Source organism: Trypanosoma melophagium (assembly GCF_022059095.1).
Source record: "Trypanosoma melophagium isolate St. Kilda chromosome Unknown ctg12segment0, whole genome shotgun sequence".
NCBI lineage: Eukaryota > Euglenozoa > Kinetoplastea > Trypanosomatida > Trypanosomatidae > Trypanosoma > Trypanosoma melophagium.
The window spans coordinates 295,370-320,738 of NW_027125138.1; the positions used below are offsets into that span (position 1 = coordinate 295,370).

The 25,369-nt window shown below is 40.2% G+C and overlaps 10 protein-coding genes across 10 annotated transcripts; all 10 read right to left on the bottom strand.

Annotated features, from left to right (window-relative positions):
* Positions 1-257: 257 nt before the first annotated feature.
* Positions 258-2,366, bottom strand: LSM04_003826 (uncharacterized protein; the record flags this gene model as incomplete). The annotated part of the gene is made up of 1 exon (XM_067332661.1): positions 258-2,366. One exon carries the CDS (start codon positions 2,364-2,366, stop codon positions 258-260), a length of 2,109 nt encoding a protein of 702 aa, XP_067194322.1.
* Positions 2,367-3,036: 670 nt separating this feature from the next.
* LSM04_006544 (uncharacterized protein) lies at positions 3,037-8,112 on the bottom strand (the record flags this gene model as incomplete). Its single annotated transcript, XM_067332673.1, has 1 exon — positions 3,037-8,112. The coding sequence occupies one exon, from the start codon at positions 8,110-8,112 to the stop codon at positions 3,037-3,039; it is 5,076 nt and encodes a 1,691-aa protein (XP_067194380.1).
* Positions 8,113-9,015: 903 nt separating this feature from the next.
* Positions 9,016-10,659, bottom strand: LSM04_006738 (Peroxisome membrane protein; the record flags this gene model as incomplete). The annotated part of the gene is made up of 1 exon (XM_067332684.1): positions 9,016-10,659. One exon carries the CDS (start codon positions 10,657-10,659, stop codon positions 9,016-9,018), a length of 1,644 nt encoding a protein of 547 aa, XP_067194388.1.
* A 607-nt stretch (positions 10,660-11,266) lies between these two features.
* On the bottom strand, positions 11,267-11,581 carry LSM04_005610 (Dolichol phosphate-mannose biosynthesis regulatory; the record flags this gene model as incomplete). Its single annotated transcript, XM_067332695.1, has 1 exon — positions 11,267-11,581. One exon carries the CDS (start codon positions 11,579-11,581, stop codon positions 11,267-11,269), a length of 315 nt encoding a protein of 104 aa, XP_067194362.1.
* A 324-nt stretch (positions 11,582-11,905) lies between these two features.
* On the bottom strand, positions 11,906-14,965 carry LSM04_002196 (Lysine methyltransferase; the record flags this gene model as incomplete). The annotated part of the gene is made up of 1 exon (XM_067332706.1): positions 11,906-14,965. One exon carries the CDS (start codon positions 14,963-14,965, stop codon positions 11,906-11,908), a length of 3,060 nt encoding a protein of 1,019 aa, XP_067194289.1.
* Positions 14,966-15,607: 642 nt separating this feature from the next.
* Positions 15,608-16,846, bottom strand: LSM04_008826 (uncharacterized protein; the record flags this gene model as incomplete). The annotated part of the gene is made up of 1 exon (XM_067332717.1): positions 15,608-16,846. The coding sequence occupies one exon, from the start codon at positions 16,844-16,846 to the stop codon at positions 15,608-15,610; it is 1,239 nt and encodes a 412-aa protein (XP_067194427.1).
* A 533-nt stretch (positions 16,847-17,379) lies between these two features.
* Positions 17,380-19,836, bottom strand: LSM04_008814 (uncharacterized protein; the record flags this gene model as incomplete). The annotated part of the gene is made up of 1 exon (XM_067332728.1): positions 17,380-19,836. The coding sequence occupies one exon, from the start codon at positions 19,834-19,836 to the stop codon at positions 17,380-17,382; it is 2,457 nt and encodes an 818-aa protein (XP_067194426.1).
* Positions 19,837-20,290: 454 nt separating this feature from the next.
* On the bottom strand, positions 20,291-21,433 carry LSM04_001262 (Nucleotide-sugar transporter; the record flags this gene model as incomplete). The annotated part of the gene is made up of 1 exon (XM_067332739.1): positions 20,291-21,433. One exon carries the CDS (start codon positions 21,431-21,433, stop codon positions 20,291-20,293), a length of 1,143 nt encoding a protein of 380 aa, XP_067194265.1.
* A 359-nt stretch (positions 21,434-21,792) lies between these two features.
* LSM04_005449 (uncharacterized protein) lies at positions 21,793-23,922 on the bottom strand (the record flags this gene model as incomplete). The annotated part of the gene is made up of 1 exon (XM_067332751.1): positions 21,793-23,922. One exon carries the CDS (start codon positions 23,920-23,922, stop codon positions 21,793-21,795), a length of 2,130 nt encoding a protein of 709 aa, XP_067194357.1.
* A 647-nt stretch (positions 23,923-24,569) lies between these two features.
* Positions 24,570-25,178, bottom strand: LSM04_006735 (uncharacterized protein; the record flags this gene model as incomplete). The annotated part of the gene is made up of 1 exon (XM_067332762.1): positions 24,570-25,178. One exon carries the CDS (start codon positions 25,176-25,178, stop codon positions 24,570-24,572), a length of 609 nt encoding a protein of 202 aa, XP_067194387.1.
* Positions 25,179-25,369: the final 191 nt, after the last annotated feature.

A 25,369-nucleotide genomic window follows, 5' to 3' on the forward strand; every position in this document is an offset into this window, starting at 1 on the left:
GGAAAAGAAAACCTTTATTTTATTTTCCCCTTACTCTCCTCACTCAACCCCTAACGCCTTTTCCATCCCCCACGGGAACACAGATTAAAGAAAAAAAATAACAAACACAGAGATGTATTCTTTTCCACTACGTGCAATATCCTCCTCCTCTCCTTAAATAAATAAAAAAATTCATCCTGCTTTCAACTGATGTGCACACCAAACGCGCTCTAATCACCCAATACGCATTTTTTTTCCTCTTCTTTTATTTTTTCTGTTTAGAACTCAGGTGTAACCCCACCAGCAGCACTGATGCTTCCAGCAACCGAGTGGGACTTTGAAGACGTTGCCGTTTCCTCTTTATTCTCTTTATCCCCTATATTTGTTTTTCCCATTTCACTCCTTCTTGCTGTTGTCGTTATTCTTCTTGTTTCGGATGGAGATCTCTGAAGACTCTTACCAGCTCCACTATTACTATTACTACTACCACTGCCAGTGCTATGCAGTTCATTCGTAACGGAGTGATGTAAGATGCGAGCTGGCGGTGTTGTTGTTGATAGCGAGCCAAGAGGAAGTGCCTCTCGTAATCGCTGCTGTAATAATTGTTGCTGTTGTTTTTGGGTGTAAATTCTCTGAAAGTCCTCCTTCGCAGAAACTTCCTTGTGAACCGGCTGCAAAGCGAGAAAACGTGATTGCAGGGTCTCTCCAGGATGACGATACGTCTCTGTTACAAACCGTGTGTGTTCACTATGATGGAATGTGTATCCCTCTTCACGTGCGAGTAGCCGTGGGGCTCCATCTTTCTTTGTTATTGGTGTTTGCCAAGCCACTCGCACATTCCTATTTGTATCCAATTGAAGTGGCTTTGACTTTCGCATATATGTTAATGGAGATTCCTCCACACGTTGACTTTGCTTACTGAGAAGTTCAATCCAACCTACAGCACGTGTGAGATATTTGGAACGATCCTTTGCCATTAAATCCTTTCCGTGGTGAAATCTTGCCCAGCGTAAAATGCTTGCAATATTAATATCACTAAACCGTTGTTGTAACCACATCATAGCCTCAGCTGAGGAAGGTTCAACAAGACCGAGTGGTCCATGTGCCGACCATAGAGAATTTTCCTTTCTCTCTCCTTTATTATTATTGTTATTATTATCATCCTTAGCATCATGGCTGCGTAGGACTTCCATATGACGTCGGTAAACCTCACGTGCCACTTCTGGGGCTACAGACTCAACATCTTTTACTAAAGATGTGGCTCGCATTAAATCATCACTTAAGGCAACCGTTTTACCAGCGGCGAGGGCTTCTCGCATGTGATGACCGATACGTACATGTACATCACATTGTAGCATATTATCCTCCATGAGGTAACTGTAGACAGCAGCAGCCTCTTCCGCACAGCTGTGATCCAGCAAGTACTCAAGCGCCAGCATAGAAATACGATAACGCCATATAGGATCAACTTCAGCACGCACCACAACATTTTCATAATAACGTCCTCGCATAACATTATATACCCACATAACACGTACACGATGTTTCGCACGAATAGCACATTTCATAAGATTATATAACACTTCTCCATCACGCGCTACATAAAAGAGTTTTGCATTACCATCTTCAAAAATAGCCACAGCATCTGCTATACGTTTACCCGCAATACAACAAGCAGTAAGTGCTCGATATACTTCCACTGGTGGAACTGTTGTAACACGTCGGTATTCTTCACAGGCGGCTTTAAGGTGTCCACGTTGTGCTAATCGTATAATCTTCCGCATAAGAGGTACCTCATGCGTAGCGGCAGGGACAGTGCCATCACGATTGAGTTTTACTGAACGTCGAAAGTATTGATCCTCCTGAAAGAATGGACCACGACGTAACCAACGATGAATACGACCGCGACAATCAAGTGTGGCGGCATTCAATCCCACACGATTTGGATCCTCCACAGTTATATTCTCATGATCCACCACCGCCGGCTTATCCAGACGCCCAACATGTGGATCATATGAGTGAATCATATCATGTGTAACACGATGCCCATTACGGGCACTCATCAATGACACCGGTGTGACTAACGCCTTTGGACCGATACTGATATCTGGCATATACTTTTCCAATTCATGCTTTGGAATCATCGACACGGTGCGATCCTCCAGGACGTGTGTCTTCTCCGTGCTGTAGCCGCTGTTGTAGTTCCCCGGTCCACTGCGATAGCGGCCGCGGCCCCACAACTTGGCGAGATCGTCGGGGGTGAGATTGGCGCGGGCGAAGCGGCTTGGCTGCCATGGGACCCGCGGCCGGGGAATATACCGCAGGACGGAGGTGGCCGCCTCATGGCCCACCCCCCGGCCCTTGTTGAACACCCCAGACACAGACATGGAGGGTAATGGGAGAGATTAATAGTAGTAATAATAATAATAATAATAATAATAATAATAATAATAATAATAATAATAATAATAATAATAATAATAATAATAATAATAATAGCGAGCGTATATGTATAGTGTGTATTCGTGTATTGATGTGAGAGTGAGTAACGCAACGGAAGAATTAAACACACACACAGAGAGAGCAATAGTAGTATAGATAAAGAGAGAAGCAAACAACGGGGTTGTGTTAAGGGGAGGTTTGTTGTTGGTGTTATTGGCCACCCCTCCCTCCACTTACCCACCTGGTTGTCCGGTAATTAATACTACTACTACTACTGCTACTAAAAATTGAAAAAGCCGTTACCACAGAGGGGAAAGAAAAGAAAAAAGAAAAAAGAAAAAAAAAAGAATTACGAAAAAACAAACAAACACACACATAGAGAGAGAGAGAGAGAGAGAAAACAAAAGAGAAATAAAAGGAAGGAAATTTTCATAAAAACTGCAAGCATTATATATTTTTTTTTTACACCAAAAAAAAAAGACATACACACAAAGATAAATAAAATAGAGACGTACACATGTATAAACAGTATTAACAGAGTTTTTCTTTTTTTAACACCATAAACAACAGCAACGAAAAACAAACAAACAAAGACACATATCTGATACCTTTTCACTACGGTGTCGATCTCCCTAACGAACCAGTGAAGGATACTGGCACAACACCACTACTACCACCAGCACTTCGACCCCGCAAGCGATGTGATGACGATGCAGATGCGAGTCCCTGCGCAAGTGAAGCCTGCACCGCTTTACGCTCCGCCTCTTTCCTCTTTACCTCCTCTGCAAGTGCAGTAACACTATTGATGAGACGCAAGTTATCTTCACATAGTCGTTCTCGTTCCTCATCGCCTTCATGCAACTTCTTCTCCAACTTTTCCATTTCCGTTTCTAAATTGTTTATTTCCACTGCGTTACTGCGGATCTGTTCTTCCTTTTCCTCCAATGTTGACTTGGCGGCTTCATGAACTTCTGTCATTTCCTTCAGGGAAGCGGTAATGACTTGCACTTCTTCCTGCAGTACTGCGTTGGCCTCCTGCTGTTCCGCAAGTGCCTTCTTCGCATTCTCTAACTGTGCTGTTAAACCTGTTACTTCACTCTCCAATTGCTGTACTGTACCGCGTAGTTCTTCAGCAGATGTGAGTTTTTCCTGCAGTGCCACACAACGTTGTTGTATCTCCTCCAACTGCTCCTCAAAGGAATGCGTCGCCTTAAGACCATAACGGCGTGCATTCTCACTTATCGGATCACGCCCAAGTGCCTCTAGTTGTGCACGCAATAGTCCTTCTCGTTCCATCAGTTCTCCTCTTTCTACCAATAGTGAGGCATTTGCACGTCGCAACGACTCCAACTCCAATAATCGAAAACTCATTGAAGTTGTAGTGGTTTCTTCTGTTACCCCAACTACTGCTGCTGCTGATGAAATATTAGTATTAGTATTAGGGAATGTTGTTGTTGTTGTTGATGTTGATTTTGATAGTACCCTAGGGTCCTCTGCAGCTGTTCGTGTAAGCATGGACTCCTGCAGATGCAATTCCGCTTCTTGTCGTGCTTGTATGGCGTTATGTATTTCCAATTGTACAGCTGCCAACTCACGTTTTATCTCATCACGTTCAAGTTGTAGGGCCGTCATAGTTTCTGTGAGTTTCACCTTTTCCTCACGCATCGACTGTATTAAGTTTCGATTCTCTGCCAATGCACGATCATCAGGAAATATGGCAAATAACAAATCCTGTGTACAATTTCGCTCCAGTAGTGCAAGTTCTACACGATGTTTCTGCTCCTGTAGCGACTTGGCATTCTCATCTCTTTCCATTATGTCACTACGATACTGTTCCACCTCCATCTCTAATTGATGTACACGTTCCTGCTGTTCTGCACAACGTAGTTCAAGTAAACGATGCTGATCCACGTGATGGGCGATAAGTCTATCCTTCTCTGCGAGTTGTCCTCCCACTAAAGCGTTATCCGCCACTCGGCGTCTCTCACTCTCTACACTGGCCGTACGCCAATGTTCAACTTCCTGCTGTTGCAATTTAGTTGCCTCCTCTGCCTGTTGTAATTGTGTTTGTAGATCTGCAATCGTAATATTGGCTGTATCGAGTGCAGCCACAGTTGTCTCATACTCCTCACGTGTCATCATGGTAGCCATGCGTTCTTGTGCCTCTTCACGGCTTCGTACAGCACTCACCATTTCTTCCTCCAATCGCCACATACGGTCAAGTAAGACTGTGTGCTGTTTACGCTCTTCGTGATAGGATTCGCGTAATTTGTTGTACTGTGTTTGTGCCTCAAAGAGTTGGTTACTTAATTGTTGAAGGGTATACTGATCATTATTATCATTATCTAGGGTTGAAACATTACTATCATTATCAACATCATCTTCGTCAGCATTATTATTATTATTATTATTATTATTATTATTATTATTATTATTATTATTATTATTATTATTATTGTCCATTACACGCCCTGGTTCCACAAGGGCCCGTCGAATCATTTGTTGACGTTGTGATGCCAACAATAATACTCGCTGAATAGTGTGTTCCTTTAACGAAGCTGTTCGAAGCAGACTTGCAATATTCTGCAATAGCTGTAATTCATCCCCTTCACTACTACCACTCGTTTCAGCTTCTACCTTTCCAATTATATTAGAAGAATCCCTAGTAGGAATTATACAAGGATTTGAAGTGATGGGCAAACGAGTTATAGCCGCTTGAAGATCTGCGGCAGAACGCAAAAGTACACGCTGAGCCTCATTCCAACACTCACGCATCATTTCCGCATAACACGACTGCTGCGCTGCTGCAAGTTCAATAGATTGTTGAGCCGCACGTACTCCTTGCTGAGTACACACACGCACAAGAGATGCAATAACAGTATCTTTCATAGTTTCTTTAGCGGCATCTTCTGCGTTATTATTATTATTATTATTATTATTATTATTATTAATGCCTGGTCTACGTCCAAGTTCCATGATACGAAGTAGTGATGCGGCAAGACTCTTATCTGTTAAAGTCAGCTCCGCATCATGTTTCTGTACTACGGCATCAATATGTCCATCAACATGTGATTCCAACTGCATATAACGTTCATCAAATCCTACAAGAGATAATTGCTTTATTCGTTTCATCTCCTCATTCTCTTCACCTTGCCGTGTTTGTTTCTCTTCTTGTTGAGTGTTAATAGAAGCTGAGGTATTGCTAAAGACAACACCACAGTCAAGCACACCCTCACCTGATGATCCCCTCATTATATCGCTTTCCATTTGCCTTTGCACTGGCGATAGATCAAACCTTGATGGAGACGTTTCTCTCTTACGTTTACGACTATTAACAGCATATCCCTGTGCAGCTTCTGTATCAGAGTTCGATCGACTTCCTTCTTTTTGTTTTTGTTCTTCTTCCTGTTGTTGTTGTTGTTGTTGTAATTTTTCTTCAGCGATGTCTGCGCGTTGGGTAGCAAGATACAACTGTTTCAGTAGCTCCTGATTACGCTGCATCAATTCCAACACGGAGTTTACAGAGTATCGATCAAAGTTCTCATCCTCGCGTAGAATTTCAAGAAAACGTCTATTCTCCTCTGAGTCCTCACTAACAACCAACGTAGTCGCCACCGAACCCAACAAATGTTCACTTCTTATTCTTCTTCGCTTTCTATCTTCACTATTATCATTATTACTGCTGTTGCTGCTGCTTCCACTCTTATGACTCTCCCCAGCATAATATACAACACCACCACTACTACTACTACGACGTTGTTGTGATGTAATATTCCTGATGGGATTTACGGTTGTGTAATACGATGATCTCCCTAGTGCCACTCCACTAAGTTGATCCGATGCGGGAAGTCTTGGTACACATGTACGTTCCACTTCCACCGTGGGAGATCCGAAATTACGCAATAACAATGAACGACGTGGGCGATAAGCCGTACGGGCAAATACACCAAGACCAGTACGTACACCGCCTTCCACCTCTAACGGCCCACCTGCAGACTGCAGAGATACATTCAAGAGAGAACTCACACCATTTAATTCTACGGCCGTAGTTTCTCGCATTCTTCTTTCAGTGGGATGATGCGCAGATACTGTGTGGCGGTGTTCAAGGAGGGATTGAGCCGCTGATGCGATATGTCCTCGTGGTTCACGTCGTGTTGGAAGCTCACCCTCAAGTAGGATCTCAGAATCCGCTACCGAGTAAACATCATCATCATTTTGATTCTCCTCCTTATTTAGATGTTGACGATGTTCTTCACACCGCTGCAATGCACGTCTTTGTTGTTCCACACGTACTAATAAAGAGGATACCTGCTGGGTGAGAACACCATTGCGGAATACTAATTGTTCACAGTCCTCACGCACGCATTTGTCTTCCGCCTCAAGGTTATCCAGAGACGTACGCAGTTCTGTATTACATGCCTCTAGTTCTTCAATACGTCTCTCTGCCTCACGAAGACGTTCAGCTGCAGATATTTGTGAAGCCGCAAGAGTTGCTTGCTGTTCAAGTTCACGAAGTGCATTCTTCCAGAGTCCAGTATGTTGAAATTGTAGTTGCGGGGCATCTTCTGAGGTTTCAATAATATTCTTTGAACTTTCCCCCATAATCATACTTTGTGCTGCATGAAATCCTCCTTCTGTTGTGGTAGATTCATGTGTAGTGTCTACAGATTCTTTTTGTTTTTTTTGTTGTGTCGATGTATGTGATGAGAGTAATAGAGTTGATGTCTGAAGTCCTGGTGGTACTTCATCCCGTTGAAAAGTCGTATCCAGTCCACTGATCATCATTGGATGTGGTAATATTGATGGTGATTCTGAATTAGCACTTAACGCCGTTTCTAATTCTTCCTCCAATCGTTTTAATTCCAACTTCATAGATTTACATTCCTGTTCCAACGCATTACGTTCCTCAAGGAGTTGTTGATACTCTACAACTGGAATTGTTGTGGCTCGCAGAAGTCGTATTTCCTGCCGATAATCCGCATTCTCCTTCACTACCTTTGCCAACAATGTGGTTAACTCCTGTAATTGTTTCGCCATTACAGTTCGCTGCTGTTCCTGCAATTTCAGTGTGCCCCGCCCCTCCACTAATTCTGCGAAAAGAAGAGAATTCGTTGAATTCATCATTTCTCCTCTTTCTTCTCCTCCAGTACCACGGCCTCCGCTCTGTGCAGTGGCAAAGGCATCGGAAGATGCGGCTTCTGCAGAGAGATGACTACTTTCTTCTCTTTTCGCCGGTTGTACGTGTGGACTCTCTACTCCCCTTTCCTCACGTGAACTGGAATATATATCTATTGCAAATGAGCCTCTTTGGGGAGGATTAACCGCAGTTGTTGTTGTTGTTGTACAGAAAGAAGAAGAAACAGAGGAAGAGAGCCGCATACTCTCATTAACCAATTGACCACCAAGTTTCTCAATAAGTGTGGCCGCCCCACATAACTGTTCCTGTAAGTTAGAGATTTGTGCATGGAGTTCTTCCACGGTATGGGTGTGGGATTGTGTGAGTTTATTTAATGCAGCAGCGGCGGCATCGGCAGATTCCACCATTGCACGACCAATGATCTTTGCACGAATACAACTGTGATATTCTTCCAAGGCAGTGTGGGCAGCAGACTCAAGCGTTACCGCCTCTGCTCTTTCCGGCTGTACATTATCATTTTCATTATCATGCTTCTCCCTTAATTCTACACTCATCACGTTTGTCAATTCGGTGTGTGTATGTGTGTGAACGTATTTAACTAGGTAATCGATTCGTGCAGATGTGTGATTCGATTTTCTAACCTCTTCTCACTCTTTTCTCTCAACGTCTGGGAGTATATATATATATATATATATGAGAGAGAAAAAAAAATAAAAAAAAAATGAATTTGTTTCCTTCTCTCCTTATCGCCCTTCTTCCGTATTCCCAGCTTTTTGTGGAGAGATTGCTAGGCGAACTCTTCTTTTTTTTCCCGCTTATTCTTTATTTACAGGTCTGTTGTTTCCACTCTTTTCTTTGCTTTTCTTTTCGCTTTTCACCTTTGTGCTTCAATACAGAAAATAACAAGAAAGAAGACAAACCATACAACAATAAGAATAACAACAGAAGGATAAGATACATACAAATAAGGAGCAGAAATATATATATATATATATATATATATATATCCATACACAACAGAGAGAAATGATACGACCTTTTGTGTGTGAAACGAACAAACTTTCTCTTTTTTTTTCCCTCTCTCTCGTGGTTCATAACACATCTCCATCAAGGTTAAACCTTTGGGGAATGTAAAAAAAAAAAAAAACAATAATAACTTATTGTGCGTTCATCGTAGTAATAATAGTAATGACAAATGATAGAAATGCAATTTCGATCCATAACTTTCCCCAAACCCTTCCTGATACAATTCTTCCTTTTGTTTCGTTTCTTTTTCTTCTTCTTTTTCCATTTCCTTCCCCATTGGATAATATTATCTTTTCCAGAACTGTTAGCATCTTCTTTTTCTCTTGCATCTCAATTACTTCCTTCTTCTTCTATTCTTGACCCTTTCTTTCTTTCTTTCTTTCTTTCTTTCTCTCTTTCTTTATAACACAGACGCACATAGAAAGCTTTACTTACTGTCCGATGGAGTACATGAAACAGTAATGCTGTTTGCATAGAAAGTAAGAGACCTGGAAAGCGATGAGTGATCCCAGCAGTGGAATATGATTAATACGCCCAACCACAAAGTGATCATACACAAACCTCTGCAGTACTGCAGAGAAGAAGGGATCCTGTAAAAAGGAATATCCGATATTACGCAGTGCCTGTTGGACACGAAGTGCATCCCGAGAAGTGACAGGCAGAGGCGTTGCCACATCTCCCACCGGCGGCATGCCATCATCATTCAACACAACATTATTTATCCCACTCGTCATACCACTACTACTACTACTATTAATATTAATACTATTATTAGTATTATTATGATGATCCATGCTGCCGTTTTTCTCCCCATTACGAGAAGGCATCTCACCCCCTTCAGTAACTACGGTGTCCGTATTATCATGCTCCTCATTGCTGATAAACACCACTGGAACACGATGACGACGTATATAGCGTGATATTAATGAGAGTAAAACATCAAATCCAAAGAATGTGAACCAAACCCCCCAGTTTGACATGAGTGATCGTGAGGGTCCATCCTTTAACGCTGCATGTAGAATGAAAAGTGCATCATTTTGCAATTCCGCCACATCTGGAGCATTCTGTGTATTATTACCATTATTATTATTATTATTATTATTATTATTATTATTATTATTATTATCACCGCTATCTTTTGTTTTTATATTACTTCCTGTTGTTGTTTTTATGGGTATTGTTGGATATGGCACAGTGGCGATGCCTGTTTTCCCGTATGGAAATACACGTCTAGCGCAGATCAATAATAATAATGGTCGCAATAATAAGAGAAGATCAACCACAACACCCAAGAGATCTAATGCCGTGCATGGCAGTGCCGCACTCCGTCCCACACCACAACTTTCAGATTCATCATCCTCATCATAATAATAGTTATTATTATTATTATTATTTATACTCATGCTAGTTGTACGGTTGTGTAGTCGTCGTGCCGCCACACGTGGAATCACAAGTGTTGTGTTCCCCGGCCCAACAGCAGCAGCGGCATCTCGTCCTGTTCCACCACCAAACAACCTCTCACACCACCGCATATTCCCAGTAGTGTTATTATTATTATTATTATTATTATTATTATTATTATTATTACTAGCAGCATCTACGGATAATCGCCGGTGCCCACGCACACCAACACTGCGCTGCAGCGATCGTAGCATTCTTCGCAGTTGTCTACGCAGTGCGGCCCACACCCACGGCACAAGAAAGAGTTGCCGGTGCACAAGTGCGTTTAATGTACACTTCACACTCTGCAGAATGAGGAGTACATTCCACGCCGCACGGTGTCCACAGTAGCGACGGAGCACAAGTTCAATCAAACACTCCACATGTGAAATAACGCGGCTTAAGAGAATAAAATGATCCGTCGCACGCAGTCGGCGTCCGTTCATTGGACTTGTGTTAATGGCGGTATGTGTGAACGACTGTAAATTCACGAGTGTCCATGCGAGTTCCTTCGTAATGAGATTGCGTGGATCTGTGACAATCATAGCGAAGAGATGAGAGAAGCGTTCGATACTTCCCACATTTTCTCTATTTTCACGCACCCATGTGGCATAGGACTGAAAGAGACTCGTCATAATAATCAATCAATCAAACACACTTTCTTTCTATTATTATTATTATTATTATTATTATTATTATTATTATTATTATTATTATTATTATTATTATTATTATTATTATTATTTTATTCCCTTGTTTTGTTTTCCTGCGTTAGCACACACACAAACACTATGTTACTAGCACTAATGATGATTCTCTTTGTTTCGCTGTTTACAATCCACAAGACAGTTTCTTCTTTTCTTCTTTCACTACTAATACTTCTAATACTAATACCACCACTACTCACCGCAGGTACTGTACCAGCAAGGAATAAAATGAATAGTCTGTCAACACGGAGAAAGCCGATAAACAATAATAAGAAGAAATAAGAAAAAAGAACAATTATTAAACTACAGGTGTTGACCACAGAAGGCGTGAAATTACAATCCATTACACTCTCAATAAATATGAAACTCCCCAAAAAACAAATGTATTATGCAAATACTTTCAAGAGAAAAACACACATACACAGATAAATAAACCCCTTCTCCTTCCTTCCCATTTTTCGCAGAAATAAGTGAAATAAAGAGAAAGAGAAAGAGAGAGAGAGAAGTCCATTTTTTTTCTTCTTCTTATCGCACTTTAAAAGCGCCCTCTTGTTTCTTCTCTCTCTACCAGTGCTGTTGTTGTTGTTGTTGTTGTATACACAACCGGTAGTTCTCTTCTCATACCAGTCTGTCGAATAGTGTGCACGGATGCTGCTGTCATTGTGAGACAAAGTCCAATCGTCATAACAGCAGCAGCCAGGAGTAAACCGTATTCACGACTGGGAAATAAACGCTGCGTAAAGTGTGAGGGATCAATGAATGGCGTTACTGCAATCCAAACGATATAATACGCGTACAGTACAGTACTGAGAGGTAGGAGGAACTTGGCAATGGTCCGGTCATACAACATTATTAGTGCTGTAGTCACTACTACTAATAATAATACTACTAGCACTACTAATACTAGTATTATTAATATTAATATTTATGTGTGAGAATAGAAATAAAGAGAGAGAGAGAGAGAGAGAGAGAGAGATTCGCACAACATGCGTAAGAAGTATAAATATAACTACCGCCAAGATAGACAGAAAGAGAGACACACAAATAAATAAATAAATAAAGGCCTAGTATAAACTGCAAGAGCCTATAGTTTCCGTTAATATTAACAACAAGAACAACAAAAAAAAAAACGAGTTCCATTTCCACATTCATACACCTCATTTCCTTTTCTTTCTTATTCCTTCTCACCAGTGATCGGCGGTAGTCTCTCAAGAAATTCACAGGGTTTATTGTTTTCCTGCGATTGTGGTAATTTCGACATAACTGTATGAAATGCCTTCCGCGCGGCTTCCATGTATGCACCATCATCAATGAGATTCTGAAATAACGTTGGAATTCGCACTACAACACAGGCGTCAGCATTATTATTATTATTATTATTATTATTATTGTGAGAGTCTCCATTTTCTTCGTGTGGGTGTTGTTGCAGTTGACGCTTGCGGTATTCTTCCACGGCGTATGGATGGGCCTTGTGTGTTTCACTCACACTATTAATATTAATATTGTTATCAGTGAGTGCAATACAACTACGTTCAGCCTCTCCCCGTTCCCGCAATACAAAAGAGGCGAGAAACATAACATCACTCTCATCAATGCCTACACCACATGTATTATTGGATTCCACAGTATTGTTAGATGCTGTCTTTCTTACAAATGTCTGCATAACAAATTCCCGCAACTCCACCGCCGTCATTTCATGTGTATTTACAGTGAAATGCACAATAACGGAATTCCCATCATCTGGTGCCTGTTCTGAAGCCGCACTTAACTGCTGCACATGTACTACAGCACCGGGTTTGGCTCTACACAGTGCAAATACAATCGGGGGTGATTTTATGTGGATATCATCATTCGTATCATTTTCTGTTGTGGTTGTCTTTATACAGCCCGATGCACGTAGTTCCACCCACGTTACTAATGGTTTTCTTGATATCATTATAACACGAGAAAAGCACACTTCACGATTATTATTATTATTATTATTGTTATTATCGGATCCTGCTTTATATGAAGATGGGGTTGTAAAACGACTGGCAATTACCTGAGGTAACACCACCACCTTTGTCTTTATACGTTGACGATTACTCAACTCTACACAAGGGAAATTAACCCGTTCAACCATACTAACATTATTATTATTATTATTATTATTATTATTATTATTATTATTATTATTATTATTAATATAAGAACGATTCGACAACACATGATGAACCCCACGACGAAGTACAAATGTCGCATTCCATACAGCCGCAATACGACACATATTCTGAGGTACCTCACCTGCACCATACATGGGCTGCAGAAAAGGCGTTTCCCCACCAAATGCCCCAATGGATGTGAGAACAAACCGCACAAGTGAAACGGAACGCACCACATTATTTGGTATTATATCTAATTGCTGCATTAATGTAACAATATCCACGGCTCTATCGCTAATACCATACTTCCGCGCTAACATGGCAGTTAATGTTTCATCTGGGTGTTTCTGAGCCTCTTGGGTAAATCGGGCCATAGACTCTTCCACGACAGCCTGTGCGTGTTCCACGGCTGTTTGGGAATATGGATTATCGCCTGTTTCTGCCGTACGTGCATGTGTTTGTTCGGCTAATGTGGCTTCCACATCCTTTGCGAATTTCATTAAACGTCGTTTTTGGATAAGACTCATATGATTATCCACAAACACCTGCGATCGGGTGAGAGGAACACTCTGCAGTCCAAACACCCTACAACCATTATCACCACTATTATCATCATTGTTAGTATCGGTGTTAGTGGATAATGGAGTTAAAAAGGTAAAAGCAGACACACGACATAATTCCAAATGACGGGCCATATCAGATGCCACCAGTTGTTGTACCGTTTCACCATTAGAGAGATAATGTGTAGGGAAAAGATCCAGTAAATATTTCCCTCGTGTACGACTCTCTATTTCATCCATACGATCTACCATAATACTCACATCCCTATTATTATTATTATTATTATTATTATTATTATTATTATTATTATTATTATTATTATTATTATTATTATCATCATCATCTCTTATTCTTCCTGCTGTAATGTACTCCCGCATCTGCTTTACATTAAGTGTCTTAAACGCACCACCGTAATCATCTTGTCCATCACAGTGCAGTACACGAACACCACATCGTGCAAGTGCCGCAGACAACATGGACTCCACTACACCGGTGCCATGCACCACAACATCAAACACATCTTCACCAGGTGGAAAGGCCGCACCGGCGGCATCAAAGTAGTGTGCAATCTTATATACACGTACTGGCTGTCGTATCTCTACTGGTCCAAGGTCATCGGGGAACATCATGGGGTATATTTCCTCATCTAACTGTTCATACCGCAGACCACGTGCTACACATTTATCAAAGAATTGTAAATCCTCCACTTGTTTGTGGGCACGGTGGTGGGAAAATACACAGTATGCGGCAGAACTACGACTGCGCTGCAGTACACGTGCTAGTGTATCGGCAAGATCATCATTACAAAAGTGATTAAATAGAATATCAGATAGTATCACAATATCAAAACCAGTACCACCTGTATAGGATAATACTTTTTGTATATGTTCTTCTTTTCCCCATAGTAGAGGTTCCACTACACAGTGTGTGTGTATCGCCTGCTGCCGCTCTGCCTCATTAAGTATACTTTCCTTTGTGTTATTATCACTCTTATCATTAGCGGTAGACCACATAGCCTTACGCCGTTCTGCTTCTTCTAATAAAAAGGAAGAAGCATCACTATCCAGCATCTCTGCTGTACAATTCGCCTTTACATTCATCTCAATAATCTCAAGTAAATCCACATCCGGGTAGTCGGTTACTACAACACAACGTGCCCCATTGCGAAATGCGGCTAGTGAGGGTACACCAAGACCAGCACCAAGTTCCAATACACTCTTTCCACGAACATCAATTATTCGAGTATCCATGCGTTTTACAATATACTTTGCGGCATTCCACAGTCTGTGTCCCCAAAGACTATGACGTTTATTACGAAAATACACTTTAAGTGGTGTTAACTCTACACCCATGCGGTCCTGCGGGGTTGGGTGATCAAACGCTTCTAGATGAGTTGTGAATCCCGGGTTTGTGTACCCCTCACTCTGCAATTCTGTGCGGTCAACGTGGAGTTCCTCAATGGGGTACACTGGCACTGTCTCCTCCGCAGAGGCGAAGAGATCTCCAAATCCCTGTTCATCATCAGATGACATAATACCCACGAGTTATTTATAACACTGAGAGAGAAAATAACTAAATAAATAGATAAATATAAATATGGACGGATAGATAGATAGAAACTCTTCTTAAAATATATCTCTCTGCTTTTTTTTTTTTTGAATTATTTTACCGCCACAAGATGTTTCTTCTTCTTATTTGACCACCGTTTCCTGCGAGGATACTTCTCTGTTGGGTTCTATGTGATTGTTTCCTTGCTGCGTGTACAAGGGAAAGAAAATGAGAAGAAAAGAGAGACATAATAGATAGATGAATCTTACCAAACTTCCACAATATATATATATATAAAGAAACTATATATAAGAAAGAAACGATACCCTCATTCTGTATTTAAACCGAAAAATAAAAATAAATAAATAAAGCAAAATTAAAAAAAAAAGCAATAATAATAATCAAATAGGGCAACAGTTGCATCATATCCAAAAATAAGGTGAAGACTTCTTCAAACAAGTGGTATCACAGCAGATTGCTTATTCCATCCTCCAACTCATACGAAGCCAACAAACAAGAAAAAAAAGAAAAAGAATAGAATAAAATAATAGAAAAAAAAAACAAACAACAAAATGTATGGTACTGATAAAGTAAGTTTCTTTTCTTTTCTCCTTTATTTTCTTCTTTTACAACCCCAAGAGAAGAGTCTCAAGGAGAACAATACCACCAAGAGAGGCACACTCCCGCCACAGTATATGCGTCTCTGGACACGCATCATACATCAACGGTCGTGTTGACGCAAGATAACGTCTGCGACTATAAACATGTTCAAGGAACTTATTAGTCTCAGATCGTAATAATTGTAATTCGTCTTTTTCTTCTCTATTCGCTTTTTCTTTTTCTTCTTCTTCTTCTTGGTAATCATCATGTGATAGAAACTGAAAACCGTTATTCTTATTATTATCATCATGATAAGAATAATTGTCCTTGTCCTTGTCCTCCATCTCTTGTGAGTCCCCTTCACTTTCTACCCAAATGGATGATGATGATAGAACGGCATGATTGGATTCCTCATTCACACACTCTTCGTCTTTCCAACATCTTTTTCGCTTATTATTATTATTATTATTATCTCCACAATTCTTCTCCATAAAAGAAGAGAAACCATGAACTTCACGACCTCGCCGTTCTCCACGAAACGTTGTCCACCAATTAGGAGACCTCACAGGGGCACACAAAGGACACCGTGATAAATGTAATTCCCGCACCTTTTGGAATATTTCTCTTATTCCCATATAAACATCAATTAACTTCACAGGCATCTGAGGGGATTTCACTACCACTACGACTGCTGCTGCTGTATTGTGTGAGTTTTCCGTTTCTGTTCCACCAATACTCGCAGAAGCAACGGAGGCACTAATAACACGCCTATCCACACTAATGCCTGTACCATTAGAGTACTCTGGTGGCATAACGGCAGAGCTTGACTCTTCTACAGGTGTTCCCCAAATAAAAGAGACGGTTGAAACAATAGGAGAATGTACTGTGTTTTCGTCTTCTTTGTTAATACCTACAATATCAGGTGAACTAGATGACAAAACAACTTCTCCAGCAGGATTACCACTACTCGTACTCGTGTTACTTGCTGTTGTAACTACTCTCATCAATGACTCTCCTCTTTCTCCTTCTCCTCCTCTACTTTCCCCCCCTAATGCAGCTGAAGCTGAAGTATCAATTACTTTAGAGTCTAATGTAGAAGATGAGGACAATTTGTGTGTTTTATTATTACAGGAATATCGATGTAAGGCTCTGTGATGATGGGCGAGTAGTGACCATGGCTGCGGTACTTGTAGGGATGAACAGGATGTCTGACTGTTTGCTACTGGTGTATCGGATAAAAGTATGGGTGGGTGATCAATTCCCATTTTATTCTATTCTCTCTCTGTTTATCTATCTATCTATCCAAAAAAAAAAAAAAAAAAAATATATATATATATATATATATATTGTCGGTGTATTATATATATGTATGGATGCGCTATATCTATATGGGATTCAAATTCTTGTACCTTTCACATTAACAATGATAATAACAAAGAAAAGAAGAAGAAAGAGAAAGAATGAGAGAAATCGCAATAGTGATATAATAGTAATAAAAAGAAACCAAAAGAGGGAGGGAGAGTGGTAATGAGGACGATACAGTGCAATTATATAATTATACAGGAATGAAATAAACAAAACACAAGAAAAAAATAAACATAAAAAGGAATAAATAAACCTCTAAATATGTTCCATTTTGTAAAATACAGATAGTAGAGCAAAGCAAACAACACATCATTGGTGATCAGTGCTTGCATTAGTGTGAGTGTGAGTGAATGTGCGTATATATATATATATATATATATACACTAAATAAAGGACGCGATAACCCCTCTCCTCCTCCTCCTCCTCCTCTCTTTTACGAAGCAGCAGCAGTAGTAGTATCAACATCCGTTCTGTTCGTATTTCGTGAGGTCATTGGGGTAGTATAAACAGGAGATACACCGTTTTCAGTAAAGTGATGATTTAACTTCTTTTCCGCATTCTTTTCACCACCAGGAGGAGTTGAATATGTATTATGACGGAGTGACTGTGATCCCGACAAGGAAGATGTAATAGCATTCAATTTTGCTTCCCACCATTGTACATTATCCATTGAGAGACTCTCCTGCATAGTCGATGGTGAAGTGGAAAGAACAGCATCATGATGATTCCCAACAGTTACACCACCTTCTGTGTTTGTTATATTTGTTTTTGTTGGAGTTCTTGTCGTCTCTCTGTTATGACTGTTTGATGATTGCCATTCCCTCCTCTCCTCCTCTCGCTGTTGTTGTTGTGTATACTGTAAGGAGTTGGTCAACCCCGTCACCCTCTTCAGACTATTATTATTATTATTATTATTATTATTATTATTATTATTATTGTTACTATTATTACCACTATTACTATTAGTATTATAACTATTCATACTGTTTCCGCCTTCCCGCCAGCTGCGATCCATCTGCGCTACCCCTTGTCGTCTTTCCCACTCCCCCACTTCCTTCGCCTCCCGCAGTCCACGTCTGTCCTGTTGGATGTGTGTGAGCTGCGACTCCAACGCCGCCACCTGCTTGCGAAGATATAATCGATCCACTTCACACTCCCGTGATGTTTCTCGTAATAACACTAATTGATGTTCCACTTCACGTAATTCCTTTTCTTTTGCATCTCGTTCTGCCTGCATGCCCCGCAGGGTTCGTTGGGTGCGGTGGAGTTCCTCATGTGTATTGTAATAAACGGCCTGTTCTTTTCGTAATGCCTCTTGTACAGCTCGCAGTTTATCTTCACTTGTGCGGCTTCTCTTTTCCGCTTCTCGCAGTTGTTGCTGTTGTTGTTGTAATGCCTCTTCCAATGCGGTGTTGGCCCGCAGGAGTTTCTCCACACGTGCGGTGCGTTCCTCTGCGAGTGCGGCGGCCTCTGCCAATACAGTAGCCGTATCATCTAATGCTATTTGTAATTGATCAGCGCGTTCTTGTGTCATACGTGCCACTCTGCGTTGTTCGTCTAAATTTATATTTAAGTTTTGCCGTTGTGTTTGTTCGTCTGTGTAAAGTCTCTGCAGGGCGGTGTATTGATGCTGCACTGTACGGCCGGCTCGACATAACGCGGCGTAGGCACGACCGGCAATGAGAATATCATCTTTAGCGGCGTGAAGGGCCTGCTGCATTCCTTGTAGTAATTGTATAATGATTTGAACTGTAACTTCCATAAAACCATTATCCTCTTTATTATTATTATTATTATTATTATTATTATTATTATTATTATTATTATTATTATTATTATTATTCAGAGTAGCAAGTAATAGGTGCTGCAGTTCTTCTCCGGTGGGTTTACATGATATAAACGTTATGGGATGATGATTTGGACTCTTTTCCTTTGCCAACATCATCTGCATACGTACGGGACTCTTATTAAGATCACTTTTGATAAATGGATGCGCCTGCTCTTCTTTTACAACATCAATAAGTTCCTCACACTCACGGCTCACTTCATCACAGCTATCGGCACACACTAATGCCATATCGGTTAAGTGCGCTAACACCACTTGAAGGGTTTGTGTTGGGGGTTTTACCGTATTATTATTATTATTATTATTATTATTATTATTATTATTATTATTATTATTATTATCTGTCTGCTGTAATTTCCCTTCTTTCTTTACAACACGTTCTTCTTCTTCCTTTGCCGTTGTTTTCCTCTTCTCACTAAGTTCTGCACGTAGCTGATCAATCTCTAATTGATACGCCACGGCCTCATCCGATAGTGTTTGAATGTACACATCCGCCTTTGCTAGTTTCTCTAATACAACTTCTATTTCCCGTCTATTATTCACTTCTCGTAATTGATATTCTTCCTGCATCTGCGCTATTTTACTTTCTCTTGTTTTCCCATTTACGGTGGGCACATCTCGTAATCGTTCAAGTTCTAATTGATTCTGTTGAAGTTCTGCAGTGAGAGTCTTTTGTTTTTCTAGTAATTCGCGTATAACACCTTCATAGCGCTGGCGTGCAGATGCCTGTTCTGACTTGCATCGATTTAATTCCTGTTCGCGATAGAGAACATCATGTTCGAGGATCTTTGCCTTTTCTTTCCACTGTTGTAGTTCCTTCTCTATGCTGGAGAGACGTCTATGTCTGTCAAGACTTGTAGTTCCATCTACATCATAGACCCATCGTTGTTGTTGTTGTTGGGGAGAAGTTAGTGTTGAAACTAACCTTTTCCCATTACTATTATTATTACTATAAATGTGCGTGGATGTCGGGCCTGGCAGTGTATCGTATAGTACAGGAATGGCACTATTACTTCGTATACGGCGTATACCTGGTGGCTGCATATATATATATATATATATACCTTATATCAATGTATGTATGTATGTATTTATATACACTGTGGAAGTAAGTAAGTAAGTAATCATAATAATAACAATAATAATAGAGAGGGAGAAGAGGGAAATAAAAATAGAAAACAACGATATACATTACAAAAAATAATAAGAATAATAGTAATAGTAATAGTAACAACACAGACATGAAATAAATTAAAAAGTAAAAGAAGGGGTGAATTTCAATAGAACCCCATATACTTATCTTTCCATATCACCTTCACAAAGGCGTACATACGCAGGTACACCACAGATATAAACGGATAAACCCGTCCTAATAACAGCAGAGACATGCGGGTCAATAGGAGACCACCCATATTTAGAAATAAAAATAAAAATATAAATAAACAAATATACGTAACTTTATTATTTTTCTTTCTTCCTTTATCTCCCTCTCTCTTTTTTAAGAAACCCGTCTAAATTTCCTCTCCTGCCTTTCCGCTCTCTCACTACAATAACCCTTTGTGTAGTAGAGATAAACGGAAATCATAACAAGCACAGCAGCCACAAAGTCCTGTTGTGTGAATGATTCATGAAGAATTAGAGAAGCCACAACGGCCATTAGTAAAACCTCTACAGCTGAAGCAAAGGCCTTCACAATCACATTAATAAACTTTAGAATAAACGCCGCGGCGAGACCATTTAAAGCCCCCATCGCAATAATAGGAATAAAAATAACATGGGGATGACGAATTAAATGTAATTGCATGTATTCCTGTGGGGCTACTATGAGTCCAAGAATAAGATTAAATAATACGCCATACAAATACATAAAGAAATTTTGCTGATGAATGCTAAGATAGGCCTCACGCTTAAGAGCATATTCATTATAAACACCAGCAAGCGATGAAAAAAAAGCCTGCAGAAATATCGCTAAAACACGCACATTCATCATCATCACTAATGTGGGTGAAATATACTTCACAATAAGTCCAACTGTAAGAATAGCAAGTGAAACCCATTGTCGTATGGATAGTGCATGATGGAGAACTGTGGCGAAGAGAAGACCAGTAAAGAGAACACGTGTTTGCATAAACATTTGTACTGTTCCAGGGTCAAAGTAACGTAGATTGATGTACGTAAGATTATTATATAATGCATAAAGTAAAGCAGGTAGTATGTATACGACACTCATTCGCCAAAGTTCACATCTTTTAATACCAAAAGTTACACTGTACAAGAGAAAATCTCCATCTTCTGCGTATTTTAATCCCACAGAAACAATAATCTTTGTTACCTCCATAGCCATCACTAATCCAGTACTATTGTACGATAGACGGCCTTCATTTTCAAGGATTTTACTGTAACGTATAGTGAGAAGGAGAGCAATACTTGTAGTAATATACATACTTGAGAGGATCAAACTAAGCCCAACATCAAATTGTCTGCTTTCCACAGGTGTATTAGTTGTTGGTGTTGTTCCTACCAGTGCTGCTGTTGGTGCATTTGCCATTGATACTACAATCTCTCCTTTTTGATCGTCATTCTTCTTTATACCCAATTCCGCCGGATCAATACGTACTTGTGTAGTATGTAATGAATTCATAATTACTACAGTACCTTTAAGAAGAGGTACAGCTACTGTAGAATTCAAAGAGATAGAGAGTAAATAAAACTATAAAAACCAAAAAAAAAAAAAAAATAAACAAATAAATAAATAAAATCAAGAACAACGAAATTCAAGTCTCTTTAACTAGTAGTATAGAACAACACAAACATAAATATAATAAACAAGAATATGATACAGACACACACACGCAGGCACTTAAATACGAAAACAAAACAAAGCAAAATAGACCTGGTATCAATCTTTACTCTTGTTAGACGACAACAAAAATAAATAAATAATATATATATATATATATATATATATATATATATATATATATATATTAAAAAGGGGATTTAAATACCACCTTCTAATGTTTTTGTAGAACTCTCTTCACGGGTAGTTCGCAATAACACCAACCAATTCCCTGCATCTCCGCCCTCCGTAGAAGACTGTGTAGTTTTACCAGTAGAAGTAGAAGGTGGAATAAGTTCTATAATGTTTTCTCCTCTTGTCACTAATTTCAGATAGTGCAGCATCATATTACACGCAGGAACAGTACCATACTCGTGTTCCCACAGACACAACTGACAAAGACGTCGTATAGTAATAATAACCGTCTTATCACTACCAAAAGAAGAAGAAATAGAAATAGCATGGGATTTCTCCTTTACTGTATATTGTCCTTCAAGTATCCACCAGGAACGCATTATACGACAAATACGACGCTCAAAAACGTACGGTGCAGCAGAGAAAACCACAATACTATTTGCAGTATTCTCTTTATCAGTTTCATCAAAATACTCCATAATTTCTGAAGGTGTCCGTTTACTCAAATCAAGCGGTATCATTTCATGCGGTTGCATAAATATACAACGACAAACATCTGAGAACCTCGGATTAACACTAGGACCATCACTAGATCGCCACCACCAGCCATATTGCTCACTTGACACTTCTCTCGTTGTCCCTGTCCCTTCATTGGCTGTATTGTTATGACTGTTCATATCACTAACATTGAATAACGATGATGATGATGATGATTCTTTTGCATCCTTTACGTCTTCTTCCACACACTCCTGTGAGGCGTAGCGACCAGTTAATATACGCCGATCCACCACCTGCGAACGTGAATTTCTCTGCCGTACACGATGATCCTCATAACGTATACGCTTAGCGCGTAATAATTCAACCCACCGTCGTTGTGTTTCACGACGTCGCAGTTCATGCTGTTCCATGCGCACCACGGCGGGATTACCGGTGTAAATGAGAAGAAAGTGCAGGAGTGAACGATAGTGGGCGGCAAAGGGAAGACTTGCCCACTGAATAAGACCTGCCAATCGCCCAACTGTAATGGGAGTGGCAATAATAAGTGTAAATAAATATCCAACTTGATCATTTACGAATTGTAGAAGGGTAGAGGTGGATTGGTTGAGAAGCGGGGCGCCCAATAAGGCTGAACTCACGTAGCCTTCCTTTGCTTCTGCATACCAACGGCGTAAATGGTCATTTCCCTCATCACATGCATGTAACTCAAGTGGTATATGACACTTTGTCTCCGTTCCTGTTGTATTCCCAGTAGAAGCGGAAGAAGATGTACTATCACTACGTAGTAATACCGGTAAATCACGTGCGTCAAACGCCTTTACCCAAAGATCCACAAGAAGTTTTGAAAGCGAAATATATTCTCCATTTCCTGTTGTACTTGTGGATAAAATTCTATTTGTCTCTTTACTAGCGGTGTCATCCTCAGATTCCATGACGGAATCTAACAAGTACCATAAACTCAACATGTAACTCCAACGTGATGATAATACATGTTCCTTCTTGTTTGCTGCAACATCCACAGCACTATCGCCGTGTTTAGATTCTTCCATTCGTACTAATTTTCGTGTTGTGCGCACCCACGCCTCATTATGATCTATGTTCATAGTGGGAACCAACAAGGATGGCAAATTAGGATAACACACATATCCGGCTGATGAGACCCGGAACTGTGGGTCTAATGCCAATATGAGACGTACAGTTCCCTCCACTGGAGAAATATTATTTTTTCCTTTATGAGAAATTGTACTTTCTTTTTCTGTTTTCGCCGAAGAAAGTAAAAAATCATGCAGATAAGCAATCTGACTCGATACCGTCGATGTCATATTTGACCACGTATCATGCAGCGTTGAGTTCCCACACGAATCCCTTGCTTTAATATATTCGCCATGAACAAGATCCACTAGTCCCCTTATTGTGAGTGGCTGAGATGAAAGCAACAGTTGTCGTACCATTATTTCACGAATACAACGTTGTGCAGAAATGTGCGGGATATTGATATTCGCTTTTCGTGTTACTGATACTGCAGGTGATGAATGAGAAGTGGGAGTAGAAGTAGTAGAAGAAGAGCTTCTTGTTGTTGTCGCCTTTCTTCTCAATTGAGGTATAATGCGTGTTACAACATTACATGAAGGGTTCCACCTAAACAACCAACGTCGCATTTCTCTTCGTTGTTCGCTTTCAAATATTGTAAATCTATCTATATTATTTATTCCTGTAAATGGCAATATCCTTCTTCTCCTGTCTCCACAGCCCTCTCTCTCTCTGTGTGGAAACCCACTGGGGGAACAATGAACTGTTTCTGAGTATCCTTCTATACTCACCTCTAATCTCTTTACTCCACTTCAGTTCCCCTACTTCTAGAAAGAAAGAAAAGAAAAAAAAATAAATCAAATTGATGAAATCAAGCAAAGTAAGAACTAACAATACAAACAACAACAACAACAACAAGGGAACAAATAAACCACAAATTTTTGATGGAGAGAAAGATAGAGAAACAAAAACCACTTATAGGTTTAGAAATATCTACTCTGGAGAGTATATTGCATTCAGCATTGCTTCCTCTACCCCGCTTCCCATCTGATGTTACGCCCAGCAGTAGCAGCGATGCGGCAACAATACAGGATAAAGAGGGTATAGTTTACATGGAACATAGAAATAAGCAATACCAAGAAGGAAAATCAGAGCCATAAACTTCTCTGATCACAAACAAACAAAAACAAACAAACAAACAAACCAAACTATACGATTATTTCGTACTCTTCGTGCCTTAACACCTCTTTTTCTTCTTCTATCCATTTTCTCACACTCACCGGTGTTTTCGCACAACCGCCAAACGTTTCATCTCACGCTCTACAGCCCCCGCTATACCATCAAAAATACGCCTCTCTTCTTCTGTTTCATTCTCCAAATCACCAACATTTGTTGTTATTGTTGTTGCTCCTACTGAAGTTTGGTTTATTTCTGTTCTGTTTTTGGCACCCGCAGGCGGCAGTTGTTCAATGATCTGTTGCAGGGTCTGCAGTACATCTCCCCCACCACTATTATTATTGTTAGCAACGCCATCACTCTCCTCACTATCCTCTGTACTACTTGTACAACTTTCCTCTTCTTCATCCTCATTATCTTCTTCTTCCTCCATCTTCGCCTTTTCACGCTCCATCGCTTCAAGCAGTTTTACCAATTCCCCCACCGGTCCTGCCTGCGGGCCCCAACGCTGCACAATCTGCCGCGCCACCGCCGCCGCCTGCGATGTGTGTTGCTGCCGCAGTACATGCAAGAGCGGCACGGCCATTGCAATATAACTACGAGTCTCATCATCATGCATAATATCAGTAGTATTAGTAGAAACAGAAGAAGGAAGAGGAAGAAGAGGCGCAGAGAGGCCACTATTCTCCTCTGTGGACAGAGACTCCATTAACGCCACCAAGATCCCTTTTTGCGTAGCTGAAACCATAGGAAAAACGGAGAATAAGAAGTAAAAAAAAAAAACAACAACAAAAAAAGGGAACTTTTTACACATTAGGCGCAACATAGCATGAGGAAACAGTAAGATAGGAGGCACTACAGCAACAAACATGAGAGTTTCCAGAAAAGAAACTCTCTCAT